At 40.6% G+C, this 25276-nt stretch overlaps 1 protein-coding gene across 3 annotated transcripts in view; it reads left to right on the top strand.

The window, feature by feature from the left end:
- The window catches only part of NFX1 (nuclear transcription factor, X-box binding 1), a 78963-nt gene that overhangs the window by 1314 nt on the left and 52373 nt on the right, over positions 1 to 25276 (top strand). For 2 of the 3 annotated variants that reach the window (XM_085219988.1, XM_085219991.1), the window contains exons 2-5: positions 5929 to 5985; positions 12967 to 14013; positions 16338 to 16499; positions 23833 to 23910. In XM_085219988.1, the coding sequence (XP_085076114.1) occupies positions 5929 to 5985; positions 12967 to 14013; positions 16338 to 16499; positions 23833 to 23910 (1344 nt within the window). The remainder of the gene's footprint in view (positions 1 to 5928; positions 5986 to 12966; positions 14014 to 16337; positions 16500 to 23832; positions 23911 to 25276) is intronic. The other variant, XM_085219990.1, reaches the window with a different exon arrangement.

Raw genomic sequence — 25276 nt, 5'->3', positions numbered from 1 at the left:
TTCTGTTCTTAGCACCTGGGCTGTGAAGAGGGAAAGGTAATCTGTGTTTGTTTTTGCTGTTTTGACAGTGGGCCCATGGCCTTCTTCTGGGAAGTGGAATAGCCCGTGGTTTGGAGTGTAGAGCCCGATAGATTCAGGAAGGGGAAGGTAGTGCAGGCTGCTGTTTGCTTGTCTCTTCATCTTCCATGCTACCAGATTGTGAGGCACTCTCGTCAAACCTTTTATGCAGTGCTGCATATGCATTTGGAATAAAGAGCCCTTAATAAATGTATGAAGCTAAATAGGATAAATAGGATTACTTAAAAAAAAAAAAAAAAAAAAAGTTAAATTAATCTGGGCAATACAGAATATGCCTTAAAATATGTAAGCTAACACAGGTATTGTCAGATGGCATTAAATTCTGGAGTTTTTTCCATTTTAGGGTAATGTCATGTAATCAAGCCCGACTCTTAGGTATTTTTGGTTGTGCTTATGTGGATTAGAATGCAAACTAGCTTTTGCCCTGGAATGAGTGTATGATTTTAAGACCTGAAATGTGAAAAATATTTTCAGTCACAAATTATATCACGGAAGCAGTTGAGGTCAAAGAACAGCTGTTTTGGGTCCAGTCAGATGAGTAATCTGTATAAGATATTTTGCTAATAGTGAATGGATGAGAAGAGTATAAGAAACAAAGCAGTTGTGTGGTGATTATTTACATTTATATACCTTTCCTTTGAGGGGTTGGACTCGACAATCTCTGGAGGTCCCTTCCAGCCCCTACAATTCTGTGATTCTGATTCCAGTTTCCAGCGCTGTGTGCCTAGAAGGCATATTCCAAATGAGAGGCTATATTATTTAATAGTCATTACGGATTTCTTCCCCGTGAGTAGCTGTAGTTGCTTTTGAATGTAGCTTAATGCTTTTGCTTTCACAATGACAACTAGTTTTGTTTTCTCGTACAGCATAGTATTAAAACAAAGGTATCAGGAGGTGCTATAAAGTGCCGAGCATACAGTAGTGGTGAACAGGAAGTGAAAGCTCATAATGCATTTAGTCCTTAGGAAAAAATTATTCTGTAGTAGATACTCTTAGACTTGTGAGGTTACGTTTCTTATCCCAACTTAATATTTCTCCCGTGTAGTCTTCAAATGGACTGGCCAAAACTTCATCTCCTATTCTAAAATGTGGATGCATTGAATTTGGACAAATACGTAAAAAGACAAAAACACAGCAGTATGCACAAATACACTTTGGGAACCAACTGGCTGTCAGGCAGCTCGGCAGAGAGGAATCTTGGGGTCCTTGGTAGACAATAAGCTGACTATCAGCCAGAAATGAAAACTTGCTGCAAAGATGACCAACAGTAACCTAAACTGCCTTAGAAAGAATGTTGCCAGCAGGTCAAGGGGATGATCCTTTCTCTACTCCATGCTGATGAGGCAGTGTCTGGAATGCTGTATCCAACTGTGGGTTCCAGTATGAGAAAGATGGGGCTTCCTGGGGACTCACATCCAGCATAGGGCCATGGAGCTGAAGGCATACAAGCACTTTCATTAGAAGACGGTCTGACAGAGCTGGGACTGTTCAGTCTGGAGGAGAGAAGGCTTGCACAGAGGGAGTAAGGAATAGGGATTCAAATTCTTCCGAGTGTTATTGAGTGAAAGGCTGAGAAGTAACAGGTAAAGTTGACATGAAATTTTATCTGAACGCAAGAAAAAGTCTTTTCATTTTGTGGATTGTCAAACCCTAGAACAGGTTGCAGAGAGGCTGTGAAATATTTATCCTTGAAGATACTTGAATCATGATTGAACAGTTTGAGACGAGTGTTTGGGCTGTCGATGGTCTGGAGAGTTCCTTTCCAACCTCAACCATTCAGTAATTCTAAGATAATGATATTTTGTATGTTACTCTTTTTCAAATTTCTGGTAAGAATTGTGGGAAGGGAGCATATCTCTTTATTAAATCATAGAATGGCCTGGGTTGCAAAGGCCCACAGTGCTCATCCAGTCCCAACCCCATGCTGTGTGCAGGTCGCCAACCAGCAGCCCAGGCTGCCCAGATCCACATCCAGCCTGGCCTTGGATGCCTGCAGGGATGGACGGGGCATCCACAGCCTCCTTGGGCAACCTGTTCCAGTGCCTCTCCGCCCTCTGGGTGAAAAACTTCCTCCTCAGATCCAACCTAAACCTCCCCTGTCTCAGTTTAAAACCATTCCCTTTGTCCTATCACCATCCACCCTCACAAACAGCCGTTCCCCCTCCTGTTTATACTCTCCCTTCAAGCACTGGAAGGCCACACTCAGGTCTCCCCGCAGCCTTCTCTTCTCCAGGCTAAACAAGCCCAGTTCCCTCAACCTTTCCTCACAGCAGAGCTGCTCCAGCCCTCTGACCATCTCAGTGCCTCCTCTGGACCCGCTCCCAGAGCTCCACGTCCTTCCTGTGCTGGGGGCCCCAGGCCTGGACGCAGCTGCAGATGGGGCCTCACAAGAGCCGAGCAGAGGGGGACGATCACTTCCCTCTCCCTGCTGGCCACCTATCATGATTGCAATGAACAGTGAGTTATGGACAGGCAGATCATTTTGCATGAAAATGGACTGCACTTCTTGATTCTTCAAGCCTGAAACAATCTAAGTGCTGTTAAAGAAGGAATCCAACCTTCTGTCAATGTGCACGTTCTCTGTAAATTATAGCGTGCTGTAGGTGAATGCCGTTACATAAAAAGCCCTGAGAAGACAGGAAATATTAAGGTGGTTGTTCTGGGGGCGTTAAACCTCTTCCTCACGAATTGGGAAACCTCAGAATTTCTATAATGTGCTATTCATGGTGGCTTTTTTGTTGTTGTTTCTTTTCCTGCTACAGTGTAATACAGGTGCTATAAAATCTGCATGGAGTGTTTTCTTTGTAGCATGTGCATTGAATTCAGCTGATCAGGCCATTTTGTATCTTGGTGTATGGAGATCTGACGCAAGTAAATTAATGTATACACGCTCTGTACTTTAGAAATAATTATTCTTTCCGAACTGTAATTGTTTTGATTTCAGGACAGGTATGTTCAGTTTACTGGGACTTCTGGGAGTGAGGGTATAAGCAGAATTTGAAATGATTAGTGATTGCTGAATTGTCTGCTGAATTATCTTCAAGGTTGTTGTTTGTTCCCACTTGCAGATAGTTCTGGTACACTTGACTGCAGTTGAGGAAGATGGAGTTCAATCAATACAATAATAAGTGATTATGGAAGAAATATGTCTTGCCTGAAACCTATACATGTGAGCTCAAAGTTAGTAAGCAGTGTTCTAGTTATGTGCTAACGTATCTAAGTGTTGGGTGGATCTTTGGAAATTTCTACTTCTATTATATTCTGTCTTTAGATTTAATTTGGTATTCAGTAGCTATATACCAGTCAGCCTCACCTCCATCCCTAGAAAGGCGATGGAACAACTTATCCTTGGCACTGTTTCCAGACATATTAAGGATAAGAGGGTTATTAGGGACAGTCAGCATGGCTTCACCAAGGGGAAATCATGCTTAACCAACCTGATTACCTTTTATGAAGAAATAACCAAGTGGATGGATGATGGTTAAGCAGTGGATGTGGTCTATCTTGCCTTTAGTAAAGCATTTGATATTGTCTCCCACAGCATTCTCACAACTAAACTGAGGTAATGTGGTCTGGATGATTGGGTAGTGAGGTGAACTGTGAACTGGCTGAGGAAAGAAGCCAGAGAGTTGTGGTTAATGGGATGGAATCTAGTTGGAGCCTGTGTCTAGTGTAGTTCTTCAAGGGTTGGTACAGGGACTGGCGCTATGCAATATATTCATCAGTGAGTTGGATGAAGGAATAGTGCACGGTCAGCAAGTTTGCTGACAACACCAAACTGGGAGGAGTTGCTGACATGCCAGAAGGCTGTGCTGCCACCCAACAAGACCTAGAGAGGCTGGGAGGAATGTAATGAAACTTAACAAGGGCAAGTGTAGAGTCTTGCTTCTGGGCAAGAACAACCCCAGGTACCAGTATGGGTTGGGGACTGACCTGCTGGAGTGCAGCACAGGGAAAGGGACCTGGGCGTCCTGTGGACAGCAGGATGACCACGAGCCAGCACTGTGCCCTTGTGGCCAAGAAGGCCGATGGCACCCTGGGGTGTATTAGAAGGGGTGTGGTTAGAAGGTCCAGAGAGATTCTCCTCCCCCTCTACTCTGTCCTGGTGAGACCACATCTGGAGTATGGTGTCAGTTCAAGGGCAGGGAACTGCTTGAGAGAATCCAGCACAGAGCCACAAAGGCGATTAAGGGCGTGGAGCATCTCCCTTACGAGGAGGGGCTGAGGGAGCTGGGTCTCTTTAGCTGGGAGAAGACTGAGGGGTGTCCTCATTAATGCTTATAAATATGTAAAGAGTGAGCGTCAGGAGGATGGAGCCAGGCTCTTCTCAGTGACATCCAGTGATGGGACAAGGGGCAACGGGTGCAAGCTGGAACACAGGAGGTTCCACGTGAATATGAGAAAAACTTCACGGTGAGGATAACAGAACACTGGACCAGGCTGCCCAGAGAGCTTGTGGGGTCATCTTCTCTGAAGGCATTCAAAACCCGCCTCAAGTTCTTGTGGGACCTCATCTAGGTGTTCCTGCTCCGGCAGGATAGGGGGATTGGACTAGACGATCTTTTGAAGTACCTTCCAATCCCTGACGTTCTGTGATTCTGTGATTTTTCCTTTCTTCATCTCAAAACTTTGAGGATCTTAATGGATGACAGTACAAACAGATGAACAGCTTCCTACTGCTAATAATACAGCTTTATCCCAGACCCTGACGTCCTTTTTTATTTTACCTCTGCTGTGTCCTTTGAGGAGCCTCTATAAGCCAAATCCACAGAGCAGTGACCTGATAGCCCAGGAAGAGTTCATTGTCTTAAGCTCACATAGCTTAGAAATTATGAGTGCTTGTTTAGTCAAAGTTCAGAAAGACTGGTACTAATCAGAGTAGTATGTTTAGTTTCGATTTTGTGTTTATCTGAAACTTCAGAAGGAAAATCTAGTTCTGTTGTGGGTTGTTTTTTTTTTCCCTATCCTGAAAGTACAACTGAATTTAGGAAGAGAAGTACCACCTCTGACACCTAAAAGTCTACATTGTGGACTCTTTTAGCCAGTAGATTTTTTTTTTTTTTTTTGGACAGGACTTCTATATAATTTTTTGTTTTGCATACTTATTCATAATCATCAACTTAATACAGCATCTGCAAGATGCATTAGAGCACCTTGTGTAACATTTCTTCAGTTTACTTGAGCTTGCTGAAAGTATGAAACTTTGATTATTTTGTGGAAATAGGCTGGAATTTAGCTCTGAGTATTTTTTTTTTTATGGGACTTTTGTGTATGTACATATAGGTATACCAGAGGATATCTGAGTCATTAGTTATTAATTATTGTACATATGTATGTATTCTGCTGTTTCTGGTCATGGCAGAGAGAGATCAGTTGTATTTGATAGAATTTACCGCTTATATGCAATTTTTTTAAGAATGTAAAAGCTGGCAGTAAGAATAAGATTTCTATTCATGGATAACAGAAAATATCCTAATGAATTATTCATATTTTTGGAGGTACGTTTAAATATCTGGTTCCTGACTTCCCATCTGTTTCTTCAAACTTATATATTATTTGGGAGGTGCTTTTAAAAGCACCCACACTGTAAAGGAATGTTTGCTAATGTTCAGACATAATGTCCTGTGTCTGTGCTCATTGCCTCTTGTTCTCTCTCTGAACACCACTTAACAGAGCTTATTTCCGTCCTTGTTACACCCTCCCTTCAGGGCTACACTGATGAGATGTAACCTCAGCTAAAGTGTCCCAGCTCTCTCAGCCTTGGTTCAAAGGGGGGGGTATTCCAGACATTCATCATCTTCGTTGTCTTTGGCTGGACTCTCTGATATGTCTGTGTCCCTCTTCTACTAGGGAGCCCAGAACTGAAAGCAGTATTCCAGATATGGCCTAATCAGAGCAAAGTAAAAGGTAAGGATCACTGGTGTCCACCTGCTGGTAGTAATTTACCTACTACAGCCTAGAATACTGTTAGATTTCATAGGGGCAGATGCACATTGCTGACTCATGCCCAACTTGGCATCTGTCAGGACCCCAAGTCTCTTTCTGCAAAGCTGCTTTCCTGCTGGGTGGCCCTTTTATGTCTTAGTGCCTGGGGTTGTTCCCTTCAGATGTGCAAAATTTTTTGCTTCCCCTTGTGAAATTACGTGAAGTTCCTGTCAGCCCATTTCTTCCGCCTGTCGAGGTCCCTCTGGATAATAGCATGACCCTGTGGCATATCAGCCATTGTTCCCAGTTCTGCATCACCTGCTCCATCATCTAGGACCTGGACTGGATCCAATCCTGACCCCTAGGGTACACTCCTAGTTAGTGGCCTCCACTTAGATTCTGTGCCACTGATCACCACCCTGTTTGCCCGTCCTTTCAGGCAGTTTTCAACGCAGCTCGCTGTTTGCCCATCCATTACAAACATCAACAGCTTGTCTGTGAGGGTTCTGTGAATGACAGACTGTGTCAAAGGCCTTACTGAAGTTCAGATAGACAGTATCTACTGCTCTCCCCTCAATTGCCAGGGCAGTCATTTCATCATAGAAGCTAATCGGGTTGGTCAGGCATGACTTCCCCATGATGAATCCATGGTAGATATTCCTGATGCTTTGCTTGTGCTTGAAAATGGTTTCCAGGATCAGCTCTTCCATCACATTTCCAGGAACTGGGGAGAGACTGAGCAGCTAGTGTAGTGAAAATGCAAGTCAGGGCCTGAAACAGTGATTGAGCACCTGGTGGGAAGACAGGGCCATCCAGGGCAGCCCAGGTGCATGCAGTGCAACTGAGTGAGTGGAAGGGGTGAAGCCTTCCCAGATCTCATATAAGAGTTGGCAGTGGAGGCAAGGGTGTATTGGTGGAGATCCCAGCCTGTCTGAAGGCTTCAAAGGCTAAGCAGCATTTTTCCTTTGTTTCTGTGTCCACAGCTGCTGCATTTGGGCTTATACTTACTTGCTGCTGCCTAGTACTTTGCCACTCTGCTATTATTGGTGTGCTTTCCATTGCATTGCAGCGTTACGACCTGTAGTTTTTTGTCTCTCTTCTTGAAGATGATAGTGACGTTTGCTTTCCCTCTAGTCTCCAGGCACTTCTCCAAATCACCACGATCAATCAAGGATTATTGAGAGTGGCTTCACAGTGACATCAGGCAGCTCATTCAGCATTTTGTGTGTGCATTCAATCAGGGCCTATGGAAGTATATATTTTGCTTGCTTAAGCATTCCCTGCCTTATTTTGCTTCCCTTGAGCGCGAGTTCCTTGCTGCAGTTTTTCCCTCTTGTCTCGAGGAGCAGAGATTCCAGAAGGCAAGTCTTTGTAGTAAAGACTGAGACAAAGGCTTTCAGTACCTCAGCCTTTTTTCTGTCCTGTGTAATAGCTCTTCCCGTGCTCCTTCCAAGGTTGCCTGTCCTCATTTTCATCCTCCTTGTGCTTCCTTTTTGTGGATTCCTTGTACATCTATGCAATCCACCTGATGTTTCTGCCTAGCGTACTGCTGATCGGGATGGACCAATCTTGATCTTAGAGGACCTGATTCCTGAATGAATGGTCCCAGAGCTTTCTTGGGCTCCTCTTCTTTTCAGGGCATTATTCCATAGGATTCTTCCAAGCAGATCCTTGAAGAAGTTGAAGTCTGCTCTCCTGAAATCCAGAGACATGGTTTTGCTTTTCACCCTCCTTCCTATCCTCAGGTTCACTGCAGTCAAGACTGCTTTTGGCCTTCCCATCAATAAGAAGACCCTTTGAGTTGAGGATGTGGCTCACAATTGATCCTGACTGGATTTCTAACATAGGTCTCATTGCTTGGGGCATAAAAATGACAAAAGACCCCTCTATTAGAAGAACAGTTCATTTTTTTTGGTGTCAATATGTGGCTGTCCAATTTTTGGCTTGCCTGGGCTGCACTAAGTGTGCAGGAATTGTCTTAGCTGCATATAAAAGACGTAATATAGCTAATGTATGTGCGTCAGGGACCTGAAGATTCCTGACTGAAGAATGATCCTGAGATGGAACTAAGCATTCTGACAGTTTTAAGGGAAGTGATATCTGCAGCTACAGCCATTTATCTTGTTTTGTAGGGAGCTGACCTTGCTAGTTTATCCTGCTTTGCAAGAGCTTGTTTGCAAGCAGGTGTTCCCCTTGCGCTCTGTATCGTGTTGGTGTGCAAGTTGGGGGGGAAAAAAAAAAAAAACAAAAAACAAAAACAAAACCCTGCAGACCCTGGAGAGGATAAAATCAGGAGGGAAGCTGTGGTGATCGAGTGAGGAAAAGTACACTTTGAAGCAGGGATGCCCTGCTGACGCTCCTTATTGAATCCACTGCTGACATGTTCCTTCTTCTACCTGGTGTTTCGTCTCTCTCAAGGTAAGTAATAGTGTGCTTGCTTAGGGAGCTTCTGTTTTAGCTTACTAGGGTTCATACTGCACTTGCTTAGGGAGTTTCTGCTTGCCACTTCCTGGGGTTATCTAAAGTGAATGCCTGTGTGTGTGACAAATAGAACTTGTAACCTTCTGTGCTGCCTTGTGTGTGTGCTTGCTTGCCTCTGCTCCTGAGACATCCAAGCATACCCTGAAATACGTATGTAAATATTAATTAATTTATTTTTTAAATGAAAACATTACAGAATCACAGAATCACCAAGATTGGAAAAGAGCCTCAAGATAACCCAGTCCAACCATCCACCCGTCACCAATAGTTCTCACTAATCCATGTCCCTCAACACAGAATCCAACCGTTCCATGAACACCTCCAGGGTCGGTGACTCCACACCTCCCTGGGCAGCCCATTCCAGTGCCTGACCACTCTTTCAGAGAAGCAGTGTTTCCTAATGTCCAGCCTAAATCTCTCCTGGCTTAGTTGGAAGCCATTCCCTCTAGTCCTATCACTGTTACACGAGAGAAGAGGCCGACCCCCAGTCACTACAACCTCCTTTCAGGTAGCTATAGAGAGCAGTAAGGTCTTCCTGGGCCTCCTCTTCTCCAGACTGAACACTAACAGCTCCTTCAGCCGCCCCTCATCAGCACTGTGCTCCAGACCCCTCACAGCTTTGTCTCCCTTCTTGCAACACGCTTCAGGGCCTCGATGCCTTTCTTGCAGTGAGGGGCCCAAAACTGGACACAGTACTCGAGGTGTGGCCTCACCAGAGCAATGAAAACAAAACAAGTGGGGTTTTTGACCTGTTTCTGTGAAAACAGTGCATCAGTCTGGTTCGGTGGAAGTGAATTCTTAGTGAGTTCTCAAACATTTTCATTATGGATTTTTGGTGACATTTTACTTGTCCTGTGCTTCATCCTTAAGAACAGTTGTTCACAAATATTTTTACTACCGAAAAAGAGATGGCATGAATAAGGCACAATTGTTAAGGGAGGGCCTTTCAAGTATCTGAAGGGGAGCTACAGGAAAGGAGGAGGCAGACTGTTTAGTAAGGTCTGTGGTGATAGAACAAGGGGAACTGGCTTCAAGCTCAGGGAGGGTAGGTTTAGATTAGATATAAGGAAAAAATCTTTTACAGTGAGAGTGGCAAAGCATTAGAACGGGTGCCACATCCCTGTAGACTTTCAAGGTGAGGCTGGATAAGGCCATGGGCAACCTAGTCTAGCCGTGGTGTCCCTGTTCATTGCAGGGGAGTTGGACGAGATGGCCTTCACAGGTCCCTTCCAACTCTAAGGATTCTGTGATATTTTTCTCTGTTAAGATAGGTCTTACAAAAGTCAGTAAAATAGGTCTTACAAAATGACCAGGTATTTCTTTCAATTGAACGTCAAACTGGAATTCTAGACATTCCATTTTAAAATTTACGGATAACGTATTTATGTCATATGAAAATATATGTAAATATATGAAGAAATTGATGATTTTTTTATGGTCTTGAAACCTATTCTCAAATTCCTGTATCAAAATAAAAAGCCTAGCTGCATGTTTTTTACTGTTTGCAGGATTGTGTTTAGCCAGCACATCAAAATGCATGAAGTTATTTGTCTTAACTTCAGCTTGCCATATTTTAAGTTTCAGTTTAAATGTTGTTATGGTTTGAAACATAGCACAGATGATTTTCACCTTGAAACACATATTGGTTAAGTAAGTGGTCAAAACTACCAAAAATGAAAAATGACTCACAGATTTAGTGTCTTTAAGTTCTGGCACAAATTTTCCATTTGATTCCATAAATGACTTGATTTCATTTCACAAATCATAACATCATTTTAGCCTATTACCTTAACTACCTTCTTTCAGAAAAGTAAATGATGTTCCTATAATCAGCATCCATACTTCTTTAGAACTTCTGGAATTGACAGTGATTTAATCCCTTGGACTTGATGAAATTCAGATTTAATGATTATTTGCTTGATATTATCCATTTTTAAAGCATTCATGCATGAGTTTTCATGTTGTATGATGCAGTTTTATTTTATCAAATGTGAGTGATTGATGGCAATTGCATTGTCTTCTAACTTTCCTCTGTTTTTTTTTATCAGCCATCACAAGGGCACCATGAGTAGCAGTACCAGATATTTTGTAAAAGGTTAAAGAAAATTGCTTTAGTGTATTTTTTTTTTACTGCTTCATACAGATCACCAGGTTTATTTGTGTCTTTTAATGGTACCAAAGAAACTATTTCTTTAGTGAAATATATTAATCAGTAATAACTTAAAAAAAAAAAAAAAAAAAAAAAAAAAAAGGCCAGTTGAACTGTATCTGTAGCATCAGTACTTTCATCTATAACCAAGGCATAACATTTGAAATTTGGCAGCTTTACCCTCCAAATTTCTTTTGATAGGTTTTTCTATTTCTTCTGGCTACATGTCTGCTGAGACATAATTTGAGAAAAATCCATTGTCTTTGTCAGGACACACTATATACCATACTTTCCATGCACTGTTTAATAAACTCAACATCAGTAAATACTTTTGATTTTTCTTTTTCAATCTGATTTACTACCCAGTAACTAACTTTTATAACAGAGTCCATTGGAGTTTTAACTTTTTAAAGAAGGTTTTGTTGAGATGACAGACTTTTTTTTTCAGTTCCACTATTTTGTCTTTATAAAGCATTCCTTGATGTTATTGCTGTTGACAGCATGTGTATATCTGTATATATCTTTTAAAATTGTGATCTCTGAAAACTGATACTATTTCCTTAGACATTAAGCACAGTGCCATGTTACTTGTCTTGACAAAATACTCATCTGTCCATATTTTGTTGAATACTCTTCCTTCATCTTCCTTTTGCTTTTGAGGTACCATTAGGCAGGTTGAAATATTAGTGTTGGCCATCAGCTTTTTACTCATCAAACAGCACAAGCACATGCCTCATTGATTGCATATGGGTTTCAGTGCAGCAGAATGAGTGAGAAGGCACAAGAAGTGTCAGCAGTGCATTGCACCTTCCCTATGTCCCTGTTTCAGCCCAGAGAGTGCCAATCACACATCGGTGTTTGATTGTTGATGGGTGCATGACCAGGGCTGGGCAGGGCCCACTCTTTGTGGAAGACAGACAGCCTTGATTGCACTGGGCAGGCTGCGTGGTGAGCTGTGCTAGATTGCATGCAGCCTGCAGGTTGGACATGCTTGTCATAACAGGAAAACAGAATGTCTTCTGTAATCACTGTACCATTTAGTATGTTTGTTTACAGACAAGTATAATCAGGGTTCATGCAAGTCTATTGTTACTCTTGAGATGGTGGGTTTTTATTTATATTTCAAATTCTTTGTAATATTAAAATTTGAAATTGTATGCAAAGGACTCTTTTTCTTAGGGTATGTGCACATATGTAATCATGATAGAGGTAACTTATGCCCGTGTTAAAAAGTAACTGGCATACTGTACTATATGCTTACATACTGTGCTGCTTCAGTTGTTTTTCTTTTCTTTTCTTTTTTTTTTTTTTTTTTTTTGTTCTTTCCTGTAGAATCACAGGATCACCAAGGTTGGAAAAGATCTTCAAGGTCGTCTAATCCAATCGACCACCTTTCACTAATATTTCCCCACCAAACCATGTCCCTTAGCACAAATTCTATAAGATTCTAGAACGCCTCCAGGGATGACGACTCAACTCCCTTGGCAGCCCGTTCCTGTGCCTAAACACTCTTTTGGAGAAGAAATTTTTCTTGACGTCCAACCTCAGTCTCTCCTAGCACAACTTGAGGCCATTCCCTTTAGCCCTATCCTTGGTTGCACAGGAGAAGCGACTGACCTCCACCTTGCCTCAGCCTTCATTTAGGTAGTTGTAGGGAGGTGTGAGTCCAAATCCCACTGTAGGGCCTTCCTATCCCTAGGCGGATCAATGCTTCCTCCCAACATGTGTCATCTGCACGCTTACTGAGGGTGCACTAAATGCTCTCATTCAGGTCATTAATAAAGATATTGAACGGGACAGGCCCCACTACCAATCCCTGGGGAGCCCCACTCGTGGCAGTCACCAGCTGGATTTAACTCCATCCACCACCACTCTCTGGGCCTGGCCATCCATTCTTTACCCAGCAAAGAGTGTAGCTGTCCAAGCTGTGGACTTCCAGCTTTTCTAGGCTTGTCTGAATTCAGATGGGGACAACCTGCTTCTGTGTCTTTAAGACTTCCTTCTTGAGGGGTTTCCAGTCTTCCTGGATCCCTTTACCCATCAGGACTGAATCCTGTGGTTCAACATCTGCCTTCAGGAGGTCCAAGGTAGCAATTATACTGGTCATCTTCCCTACTTTACCATGAGTAAAGAACTCCACCATTTTGTAGGTCATCACCATCTTTGTTTAAAAAAGGCAAGAGAATCTGTATATCTCAGCTCTAGTTTCTAAAATTTATTTGTAGTTGTTCTGTCTAGCATGGAATTGTTTAGGCCTTTGCCTGTATGGTAATCTTATTTTTAAGAGATGTTTATTTTTTAAATCTTTTGTCTTTATTATTTGTACTTTCTAGGTGCATCGAATCTGAATCCTGATGCCGATGATTCCATTTCAGGAGAAAGACTACCTACAGATGTAAATTGGATGAAGAAAGATAGGAAAGAATGTAGTAGGAATCAGAATAGAAGAAGTTTATTATGTCCTAGTCTGCCTGAAAAAGTTACAGATTATGGAAGCTCTTCCACAAAGCATTATGATGTTTATAATCCAGAAAGTCGGTATGGGAATTCTGAAGATTTTCACCAATATTTTGGTACCAGTAGAAGTTCAAAGAATCGCAGCTTTCAAAATCAGAGGTGGCACAGGTCCAGGAACGATGCCACATGTACTAAAAGTAAGGTAAGACAGAGTACTGCAGAGGCTGCTGCTTGTCCTGGAATTTCAGATGCTGCAAAGCTACCTGGAAGAAGAGCACCTATTAAAGGATACAATGAGTTTATCTCCTCAGAGAGTGACAGGGAAGTAGCTAATGCAGATAGCCGAGGAGCAAAGCCAAAGAAATCCCACCTGGTACATGCACCTGGAAGAGGTTTCAGGGAGAAGGGAAAGCAAGCGCATGAACGAGAGAAGAGAATGAGCTCTAAGCAGAAAGTAGAGCTTTTTGAAAACACTCCATCTTTGGATTTGACTCAGTCGGACTCTTCAGAATCTTCTGCTGGAAAGGCATTCAGTGAGGCACCAATTGGTAGTGGGGATGAGCAGAAAAGCTACAACTATGTAAACAAAAGATATCCCCGGAAGCCTATGTGGAATAAACCCCCGATAGAGAAAGAGTATCAGAAGAGACATGACTCTCACCATAGCAAGAATACAAAAGCGGGTAAGAAGCCTTCTCTTGCATGTACTGCAAAAGATAAAAATGAGAGGAAGAAAGAATTCTCTGATCACAAAAATGATGAAAATGTGACCAGTGAGATCAGAAATGAATTGCTGGAGTCTGCCAGATGTAACGGAAGAAAGTTCTTGCTAAAGGGGGATCAAGTACCTTCCCTTAATTTCAGCTGGACCCAGTACTGGAAAAAACAAAGTGATATACCAAAAAACAAAGAAACTCATACAGGTAACCTTTATAAATTATCTTGTACTCAAGTATTAAAGATTCAATCTTAAGTAATTTAATCTGCCTTCAAATTTGACTAGTTGATGTTGCTTATTATGTCACGTGAGTTTAGTATCAATTTCTTGGGGTAAATGTGGGGTTTCTGTGTAGGCAGGTGGTTTGTAAGTTTTGTAGAGAAGAACATATATGTTTTTAAATATTTTTCTTCTACCAGAATGCAAGTGATGCTTATCAGGCCTCATGTTTAAAAAAAAAAAAAAAAAAAAAAGTACAAGGAAGGATTCCGAACATTGAGTCTTGAGAGGAGCAGTCCTGAAATTCATTTTTTTGCATAAAAATTTGTCATGTTTTATGTAAGAGCAGGAGCATCTGAGGACAACTGTGTTCTGTTTGTAACTTTTTTTCTTGCTATTTTTTTTTTTAATGGTAGTATGAAAAGCTAATTAGAAATAGAGAATGTGTCTGACTGTTTTCTTGTTGTTTGTGAGCAGAATCATGTGCAATTGATAGTGGGAAGTGCACTCTTACGTTTTTGCTCCCTAATTGAATTTTGTGCCAACTCAAACGGTTAGGAACTTGAAAGATGAAATGTAAATCAGTTGAGTTTCTTCAGTGCCACAGTACTGGTTTCTGTTTCACCCCAGTTCCTTGGTCATACTCCTAGACAAATGTATGAGTGCATTGAGGAAATAGTCCTGTTGTATTCATGGATTCCTATTTTCTTTCAGATGCAGTAACTAAGGGGAGAGGTTTTTGTCCTTTTCCAGTTGAACAAACATTGAAATGTCTATTTAATTGGTTGCTGCAAAGCATCTCAACCTCAATTCTGCTGATTAGAGATGAATAGACTAATTCTTGTTACCTTGACTGAGCTGTTGATTCTTATGATTTTGCTTCTCAGCATCTCTTTTCTTTCAGAGCTTAGAAAGTAATAGCATAATCAGGAAGCGTAAGGTAACTCCGGTAAGAGGCTCTCATTCTTTGAGAGATGCTCAAAAATCAGAAGCTTCCTTGATCCTTTATAACTCTGCAGGAGCCTGATGATCTACTTGAATCATAAAATTAAAGATGTCTCAGTCTTTCTCCTGGCCTTCTTCTTAAATGAAAAACATATTATGTAATAACCAGAAAAAGGTAGTGGTCTTCTACAGGAAATTTAAGGATCTTTTCACAATTGCAGCATTTCTTTGCTTGCCTTAATTGGGAGCTGTTTTGGAAAACACTATAGACTGTTTTTAGGGACAGTCTTTCTAGCTGTGTAAAGGATAGCCATCCTCTCTGTGGACAATATAGTTTTGCTCTCACAGAGGTGAGTAAGGAAATAGCTTTTGTAAGGATGTTTTCTTTACAGCAAGTAAAATTCATAGGGTACTGAATGTGGAAATGTCTGTTAATGCTAAATCTTGTGGTGCTTGATACAGGACGGCTAGAAAAGATGCTTGAAAAAATAAATCCTGTGAAGGATGGCAAACACTCCTAATGATTGCAAGTTTCCAGAAATCCATAGCTGTGCTTCAGTTGTGTGGTACAAAACACTTCTGGATTACTAGTCATTTTTCTTTTGTCAGTTTCATTTTTCTTATTTGTTATGGGTTCTAACTTCCCTTGTATTGGTATTATGTAAAACATATTAATTGAAATTCTGCAAGCATAGATTAAGCAACATTTTTCATAAGTATTTGGTAGCCTCATCTTGATAGGAGTGTTAATGTGACAGAATTGAGTTACGGAAATACAATAAAGTCACAACACATCTAAGTTTTCAGGCTTTCATTTTCCATTTAGAAATCTTGCTTTATTTTTAAAATGCTTTTTCATGTTCTTTCGTTTGACTCTAAGGGCCTTGTATTTTGGCTATTGTCTCCCAGCAATTCCACTCCTAAGGTGGCTTATGAAGGTTTCTGTAACGTTGCTTCTAGTATTAGCTGTGTAGTCTTCTGATAATGATAATTTAATTTTGAGACTTCTGTAGTTCATAAGCTTCAAGATTTTTGTTGTAAACTTTATATGAAATTAGTCTTTCTATATAAAGTGAGTAAAATACTTCTTGCAAGTTTAAGACTATTAATTTTTTTTTTTTGTAAGATCACAACAATTGCCATTCATCACCAAGAATTACTGTTACCAGTGTTATGGGAGTCTCATACTACCTTTCCCTGCTCTGAAGCTAGAGAAATGTGTATCAAGTGTCTTCCAGAAGTAAGCTATTACCTTACTTATAGCCACAAAGGAAAAAGAAGTTATGTAAAATTTACATAAAGTCTTGGAATTTTATTTCTCAGATAACTGAAGCTTTGTATGCAAGTAACATATTTTATTTGCAGGGTCTTTGATTGAGCAGCTGACAACAGAGAAGTATGAATGTATGGTATGTTGTGAGGTCGTCCGAATAGTAGCACCTGTGTGGAGCTGTCAGAATTGCTACCATGTATTCCACCTGAATTGTATTAAGAAGTGGGCAAGATCACCAGCTTCTCAAGCTGAAGGTAGGTGTTCTCTGTACACGTTTTCTCTCAAATATATATAATAGTAAAATTTATTTTCTATATGTGAAACTAGTTCGAAATGTTTTCTGATCAAGGTAACTAGTAAGCGGAAAACAAACAAGTTTTAAATCAGAAATGTTTTTCAGGGTTCTTTGGATGCTTCATATAATCCTCTTGGCTATTTTCTTTCTAGTATTCTGACTGAAATTGATTTCTAGGTTTGGATACATGAATGAATGATAATGAAATCAGTGCATCAAGATGCAAAACTGGCTGCTTTTACACACAAAGAAATCCCTTTCTCTTGTCCACACTGGGCTCAGCAGTCAAACAGAAGCAGTACTTAAAGCATTAGTTGTCTGCTTTTATATAATCACTCCTTAGTTCTGTCTATTCAAATAATAAGCACACCTCAAATCTCTCACTAATGTAATGTAGTGAAGTGAAATTCAGAGAAGGCAGAAGGCTTCGAGAGTTAGAATAGTTTCTGTTGGAAAAGACCTACAAAGATCAGAAAGTCTTAGCAGCTGAACTGTTTCTGTCACTGTCTTAAACTGTTTTAGATTGTTTGTATTATACTATGTTTAGAAACTGTTACTGCCAGTTTGTTCTGCCCTTTGAATGTTTTGGTGGAAGGTAAAACTGAATTTGCTAAGTCTGTGCCATGCTCAGTTATGTGATGTAGATGTGCTCTGAAGACTAACGTTCATCTTACAGTAGGGTTAATTTTCCAATACCCTGCCTGTTTAGCCTCGTGTCTTCCTCTGGGCAAAACAAGCGTAGATTGACCAAGGGTGGAAGAGACCTTCGAGGTCGTCCAGTCCAACCATCCACCTATCACCAATATTTTCCACTAAACTATATGCTCATTACAACATCTAAATGTTTCTTGAGATCCTCCAGGGACAGTGACTCCGTCATCTCCCTGGGCAGCCTGTACCTGACTGTACTTCCGGAGAAGTTTTGTGTAACTGTCCAACCTGGAATCTCCCCTGACTTGAGGCCATTCCCTTTAGTCCTATCCCTGGTTGCACAGGAGAAGAGACTGACCCCACCTTGCCACAACCTCCTTTCAGGTAGTTGTAGTGAGGTATAAGATCTCCCCTAGGCCTTCTCTTCTCCAGGCTAAATAATTCCAGCTCTCTCAGCTGCTCCTCGGAAGACTTGGGCTCCAGACCCTCACCAGCTTCACTGCCCTTTTCTGAATGTACTCCAGGGCATCAGTGTCCTTCTGTAGTGAGGGACCCAAAACTGAACACAGTACTTGAGGGGTAGCACCACCAGGGCTGAGTTCAGAGGAATGATCGCTTCCTTTCTCCAGCTGGCAATGCTCCTTCTGATACAAGCTAGGATGCAATTGGCCTTCTTGGCCACCTAGGCACTGCACAGCCAAGCTTCAACCAATACCCTTAGGTCCATTTTATCTATGTAGTCTTCCAGCCACTCTGCTTCAAGCCTGTAGTTGCCTGGGGTTGTTGTGGCCCAAGTGCAGGATCCAGCACTTGGATTTGTTGACCTTCATTCATTGGCCTCAGCCCAGCTATCCAGCCTGTCCAGATCCCTCTGTAGGACCCTCTTGTCCCCAAGCAGATTGATACTTCGTCCCAACATGGTGCCATCTGCACGGAGGGTGCACTCAGTACTCTCATTCAGGTCATTAATAAAGGTACTGAACAGGACAGGCCCTAGTACTGATCTATGGGGAGCCCCACTCATAACCTGTCACCAGCTGGATTTGACTCCATTCACCACCACTCTCTGGGCCCGGTCACCCAGCCAGTTCTGTACTCAGAAAGAGCGTACCTGTCCAAGTCATGGGCTGCCAGCTTCTCCTGGGGAATACTGTGGGAGACAGTATAAAGGAAATATGGTCTGTCAGCTACTTCAGAGAAGTTCCTAGAGACTTGAAATTCATTGCAGGAAGGATTGATGAAGTATGAAGTTCTTGGATTTCTGAAGCCGCTTGGACAGACTTCTAGATGGGGCTTGTATGGCAAAAGAAGGTGATGGCAGTGCCTTCTAATGGAATCCAGGCACTATGGAGGAATAGCAGGTAGTAGAAGGAAAACTAGTTCACTATTCTGATAGCCTGCAGTGGTTTGAGAGAAGTGCAATCTCTATTTGGAGAGAGATGCTGCTCTTTGCCTCTAATCATTACACGAAGGTGAGGGGCAGGTGGAGCCAGGAGCAGGTGCAGTGCTTGCACCTGAGCTCCCTTGGTTAGCTATGCCTTCTCACCTGGTTACCATTGGTTAAGACTGTAACCTGGCAATTCCACTGTAGAGCTCATCGTGCTTTATACTGAAAGTTGCAAGTGTCAGAGGAAGATTTGAAACTTGGATGCTGGAATGTTTGAGAAGAGAACAAATTTTAGGGTAAGATATTATATATTGAATTCTAAACCAAACTAAGAGTGGCTTCTGAGAAGCTGAATCTTGTGGCTTGTTTTCTTTCACCTTTGCAGCTGATTCAGCTCCCTGAATCAGCTTATTGCTTGATCAGAGCAGTAGCTGTGCAAAGGAGGTTTTCCTTGTTTCTCAAGATAGTGACTTTGGGTGCTTTGAATACCAACAGCATTTCAAGTGATCCTATTGTTTAGCCATTTGCTTTTCTTTTAAGAATTTGTGAAGTACGTATGTTACTGGATCCTCTGTGTGTGAGAGAGCTTGAGATAATCACAAACAAGTTAAAGATATGGTGTCAGTAGAACAGATTCTATAGCTGCAGGATGGTTTGACGCTATACTCTCAGAATTAAGAATTTTACTTGTGTTCATGGTGAAGAATTTTGCTTCAGAGTATAGTTTCTTTATAGTAGGCTATTTCAGTATAGATTCTACTTTTCAAGCTTTATATGATGTTGATGAATGCAACAGAATTCCAGCAATAATTATTCTGTATCATAAGGGAAATAGGACAGTCATCTACCTAACTCAACAGTATGATGTTTTTTTGGAAGAAGAAAACTGGTGTTTTTCTGGTGGAGATTTATTTTAAATGTGCAGAACCAAGTAGAAATTCTAGGATGGGTCATCTGATGTCAGCACCTAAACTTCGGAGCTGCTCCACTGCGTGTCTGGCTTACTGAGAATCTTTAGGTTTCATGAAGATCAGTATTGAATGTTCTTTCCTCAGTGTTTTTGAAGCAACAAATGTTTCAGTGAAATTCTCCCTCCGTTTGGGGTTTTACAGCATCTGTCATTCTTGTAAAGCATAATGGGAGATCAAAAGTGCCAAGCATGCGTGCATAATTTCTCACAATTTGTTTTTTGTGGTCATGGCATTGTAGAATATCTGAGAGAAATTCGGAGTGCTTGGACAACATATTTGCTGGGATATCTTCTCACTTAATTCAGTCTTCCAGATCAAGAGTAATGGATATTTCTGTTTTTAAGACTTTCTCAGATGTCTTTTAGTGAGGATGTCTTCCTTCAGAGACTGATTTTCTTTGCCTTCTTTTGCTGTCAGGATCACCTGAAAAATAAAACACGGTATTGCAAAGCCATGTCTAAGAATCTGAATGTGAGTAGTACATTACTCTGTACTTGGTCTATTTTCATTAGACTTGTTGGCATCCAATGTTCAGTATTATTACAGTGTAAACTGTCAGCAGTGCTCAGACCTAGGTAATAGATATTCTTTATTTAGAGACATCCTGGTCAATAGGAGAAAAAGGAGCTCTGCTATGCAGCAGTTTGTCACCACATGGAAAAAATTTTTTCTTATAAGGAGGAACCTAACTTTCTCCTTAGCAAGAGTTTTAATCAATGTTTTGAATTACCTTTTGGTGGAATGTGACCTTTAGGTACTTCTGTCACTCTAAAAGAAATCTCTGTATTACACCCAAGATGTTTTACAGCAATTTTTTCTTCATTAACATACTTAATGTTGCCCTCTTACATCTGCTGCTTTTACAAACTGATTCTTCGAAGGTGCATGGTGTGCATCCTCACAGTGACAGAACAAGAGTTCAACCACTTGCTCCCTTCGCAGATCAGATATTTACTTTTCTTGATGTTTTCAATTTGTCTGGAAGGATGGGAGAGATTTGAGTTGCTAGAACTGTGTCTTTCTATTCTGCTCCCTCTACTGCCTTCTACTTCCAGATGAGGTTGTGGTCTGTACCAAACCAAAAGTAGCTCTTAAGGTAGCTTCTGAGTTTCAGTGGTCAGAATACAAATCTACTTGCCTTTTTTTTCTCATTTTGTAAGCTGTGCTGTTCGTGAGCCGAAGCTAATCTGTGTGCATTAGGTATTACACATTTTGTTACTTTCTGCTTTTGCAAGTAGGATGAAAACTTTTGATGGTATCTAGCTGAGAAGTTAAGGTGAGTGTTTTCTGATGCAGATTATTGTATAATATTGACCTTTCAGAAATGGTAAAATGGAACTACCTATCTTGACTTCAGTATGTTCTACAGTTCAAGAGACTGAAATATTCTTTTTGATGTCTCTTGACGTATGTAACATTGTATATGCATTAAAATTTCCTGCTCTACTGCTGCCCTGGGAAATGCTCTTTTTTAGCATTCATTCTTTATTCCAGAAGATATTTTTTGATCCTTGCTTACGTAATCTTATGTGACTTATCTAAATAAGCATGTAAGAAAGAAAGAGTTGCATGTTTGAAACTGCACTTAAAGATCCCTGGATTGAATACATGTATTCCTAGCTCTTCCTACTCAGGATTCTTTTGAGCCTCTTTCATCCTTCAGGATTTTGGAAAATGAGGAGATGCTTCACTGTGCTTTTACAACAACAACCATGCAGTGGAAGTGGGCAGGATCTGGGCATACCACCACGAACAAAAATTTTGTCTGAAAATGCTATGAATAGGGCTGCTGACAGTATTTACTGACATTTTTCCGTATTTTCATATTGACAAATAGAGATTTTTTTCTTATCTCAGGATGAAGGAGAGGATGACAAACAATAAAACCCTTGTCTATTAAAAGGGAGAGATCTGTGTTTATTTCATGTAGACCATTGCTTTCTGGTGCAAACAGTTGGAATTTTGCCGCCTCCTCCTTTTTTTTTCATGTTTGTGAGAACGGAGCATTAGTTCTGTAGGATCATCTTCATTCTTCATTTCTTTAGTAGGCAGGATTTATGAAGAGAGGTAACAGGGAGATAGATGCTAGGAGTCGTTACTCTATCCTACTGTAATTGTACTGGAATCCAGTAAGAAAAGCTCAACAATCTTGAGTTTTTGGAAGAAGCAACCATGTATGTTCCTTGAGGTATCTTAACTGTTTTCTTTGTTAAGAGACCTGATTTACAAGGTCAGTGAATGTGCTGTTAGAGAAGCAGTTGTGTGTAAGCTTGCTAATCCCTTATCCAGGAGTGAGATTGCTGAGAGAGGCTTTCTGTCAGCCTCCTGAAGCTTTCATAGGCTTGCCTTCACAGCTTTTGAAAGAAATAACATGAAATAACAATGAAAAATGGAAATTGTTAATGTAACAGTTAAGTGTGCAGTACAAAGTAATACTATATGGAGTCCCCTGGGTGTAATATGTTAGCTTATGTGGGAGCAGCCAGATAATGCTCACGTCTTTTTACCGGTAGCTTTTAACACCTCTCTGAGATGTTCCAATTTATTGTTAAATAAAAAGGTCTTAGGAAACAGGTTTGTCTACAACATGAACATGAAAGTATGCTCATACATCATCTGAACAAATTGGTGAAGACAGTAAGGTCTGATCACCTTATATATTGAGGTACATATGTAGAATTTTTGTTCAGAAGTTCTTTCATACAAGATCACCCACAGGACATGGTTTAGTGATGGTAGTGCATCAGGTTCAAATCTGAGCTGGATGATCTTGAAGGTTTTTTCCAACCTAAGTGATTCTAGGAGGTCTGCTTTGAGAGCAGTGCTTCCTATTTTATTATGTTGGCCTATAACATCAGAAGTGGGTGTTGGTAGGATGACAGTAGGTTTAACCTTCCTGCCAATATTCCTTTGTGTTTTGTTGCCGTGCAGCAGACGGCAGTGAGGGGTAGTCTGACATGGAAGTGCATATGAGGCAAAGACATGGAATTGAATTCCACCGTTCAGAAAAATTGCACCCACTGACATTCGTCAATGCTTGCTCAATGAATGTAGAGACCCAGCAGTGGATGTAAGCACAGTAAGGCACTGCGTTTCAGCAGTGGTGACAGTAGATCACCGCCACCAGTGCAGCTTTATAAGTGTAGCATACAGGCTCTTGTTTATCTTGTTAATCCTGGCAAAAATGCATAGCTAGCGATGGTGACAATGTTAAAAAAGTGTTTTGTAGCTGATAATTCACTCTATCAAACAGTGTTACTGTGCTCTTTGTAGTAGTTTTCATGGAAATGAATAAGAGCGTAAGGATAAGTGATAGCAGTCATGGCTGCTTTAAGCCAGTTTCAGATCACCCAAGAATGGTAGAGTCCCAGTCTGATAATAGAGAAGGAATCAGTTGCCACTTTCTGAGGATCAGGGCTTGCTGAACGCTCTAGAGGAGGAGATCTCCAAGTAGAGATGCTTCCTTGCGGCTGCCAGCCCTTAGGTGAGGTGAGGGAGGAGTGGAGCCAGGGTCCCCCGCACTTGCGCAGATGAACTGTTTCCACCTGTGCTCCAAGGCTGGCTGTGCCCCTTCCCCGGTGCTCAGTCACGGGCTCAGGCTGCGGCCTCGCAGTTCCCGTATGAGAGCGTTACTTTCAGAGTGACCTGCATATCTCCCTGTCCAGACATTGGTGCACATCTTTATGAATCTATCTTTCCTCACTCTGCAGTTCGTATTTTCATCAGTGCTTCTTTCCTTGTGCCACCGTCCTTCATTACTGCCAAACAACAAGCTCCTGAAACACAGAAGTGTGTTTAATTAAATCTAGTGAAGTATTTAATATAATATACCAACTTAAAAAGTAGCGTCCTTGTTAATAGCTAGGCATAGTGACTATTTAAATAAAGCAGATTATTCTGATTTATATCACTCTAATTTATTCATGTCATGAAGCAATACTAAACTGGTCTTCTGTAAGGCATGTGAAGTCCTGACATGAGGCGACTGTCTATATTCCGTGACGCAGATTTTTCTTCTTGTAACAGTTATATATTAATAGAAAAAATAGAATTTAAAAACTTTGTTCTTGCCTCTTTGTGAAGCAGGAGTCTTTTCAGCTCAAATGAAATGAATGAATGAAAACTGCTGTGTTTAACTTGATATCATAGAAATTTTTATTAACCTGCTTTCTCAGCTCTTACTCTCAAAAACAGATCTTTTACCTGCTTTCTAGCTCTTATAGATTCATAAGTTAGGTCTCTTAATTACTTCATATGCTTTTCATTTTTTTTTTTATCTACAGATAGTAACAGTGGTTGGAGATGTCCAGCTTGTCAGAATGCTTCTACACAAGTTCCTAAAACTTACACTTGTTTCTGTGGTGAGTTTCTTGATTGCTTTTGCAAATAACAAATTGTGTTCTTTTGATTCTTTGTTTTTCTTTTTATTTGTTATTTAATTTTAAATTCTGATACTGTTGCATCTTTGTCTACATCCCGGAAATTTAACTTTGTTTAATACTATTGGTATGGGAAGGCTGCTGCACAAAGAATCATGCCTGTATCTGTTGCTGAGAAGATCCAAACTAAAGAAGGAAAGAATCGTGTTTCCATATAGTTATATGAAAATGCCTGTTAAAATTGGGCTTTCAACCTGAAAGCCTTCCTTCTGTAGGTTTGAAATAACTTGTGTTATGTCTCAATTCTGTGGCACGACATACCAGAATAATACACAGTTCAAGCATGTAACTGATGTTACCGTAAGAATACAAATTGACTATGTGAACTTTTAATATTTATTTTGACGTTTGTCATTTATGTTGATCAAAGACACACATAGATTTAATAGAAAAGAGTATTTGGACTATTCAGAGTTTTATGTAGATACGTGTTTAATTTTTTCAGTTAATGTGTCACTAATAATTTTCAACCTACTTCCTACCAAGTAAGCCACTTTGAGGTAAGCCAGTAACTGGGAGTTAATGAACTTGCCCTAAAGAAACTGAACCTGTGCTGTAATAGATAACACTTCTATCTACAGTTCTCCTTATCTGAACAGTTCAGTGTGTCAGTTAAGAGCAGTGTAACTACAGGTAAGATACTTCGAGGTACTGTATGACAGTTGTTAGAAATGTGTGAAATCCTACGAGTATAGGTAGAATGCAAGTTTTTTTTTTCCAAGTGAAAATTATAATATACGTCATCCATCTGTGAAATAAAAGGGAGATTCTACTTAAACTGTTGAATAGTTTCGGGACATCTGCAGGAGGAACCTCATGTTGTCCTCATTGTCAACATTAGTGGAACACTGTTAGAAAAATCTTTAATCGATGCATAATTATATATTAAATGGCATATGGACTTAAGCAGTTGCTTATGTAAAGTTATCTTGTGCTTGTTGCAGAATACTAAATTTGTGTTGAGTGCAATCTGACATACTGATTTTGGGGTTTTTTGTTCCCTTCACTGCATGGAGAAACTCCTGGCTTACTTTTCTTTTGAGTCTTCAGGTTTTTTCTCTGGAAGAAGGCCCAGCTGAATTAAGCAATCCATATTGTTTATTCAGCTTTCCTAAATTTCTAATTACACTGTAAATGAAGATGTAATAAGTGAGATAAAGTAATTTGTCACTAAAAAAACTTTCTTACTTGTTACAACTCCAATTTGTAATACTAGCTCAAGTTGCTTCTCTTACAAAAAGACAAATTCATTTGACTGTGTGATTAACCACCACTGTAATTAACTTTA

The sequence above is a fragment of the Meleagris gallopavo genome, chromosome 3 (genome assembly GCF_905368555.1).
Source record: "Meleagris gallopavo chromosome 3, MGAL_WU_HG_1.1, whole genome shotgun sequence".
Classification (NCBI taxonomy): Eukaryota; Metazoa; Chordata; class Aves; order Galliformes; family Phasianidae; genus Meleagris; species Meleagris gallopavo.
This window is presented reverse-complemented; position numbering and strand designations above follow the sequence as displayed.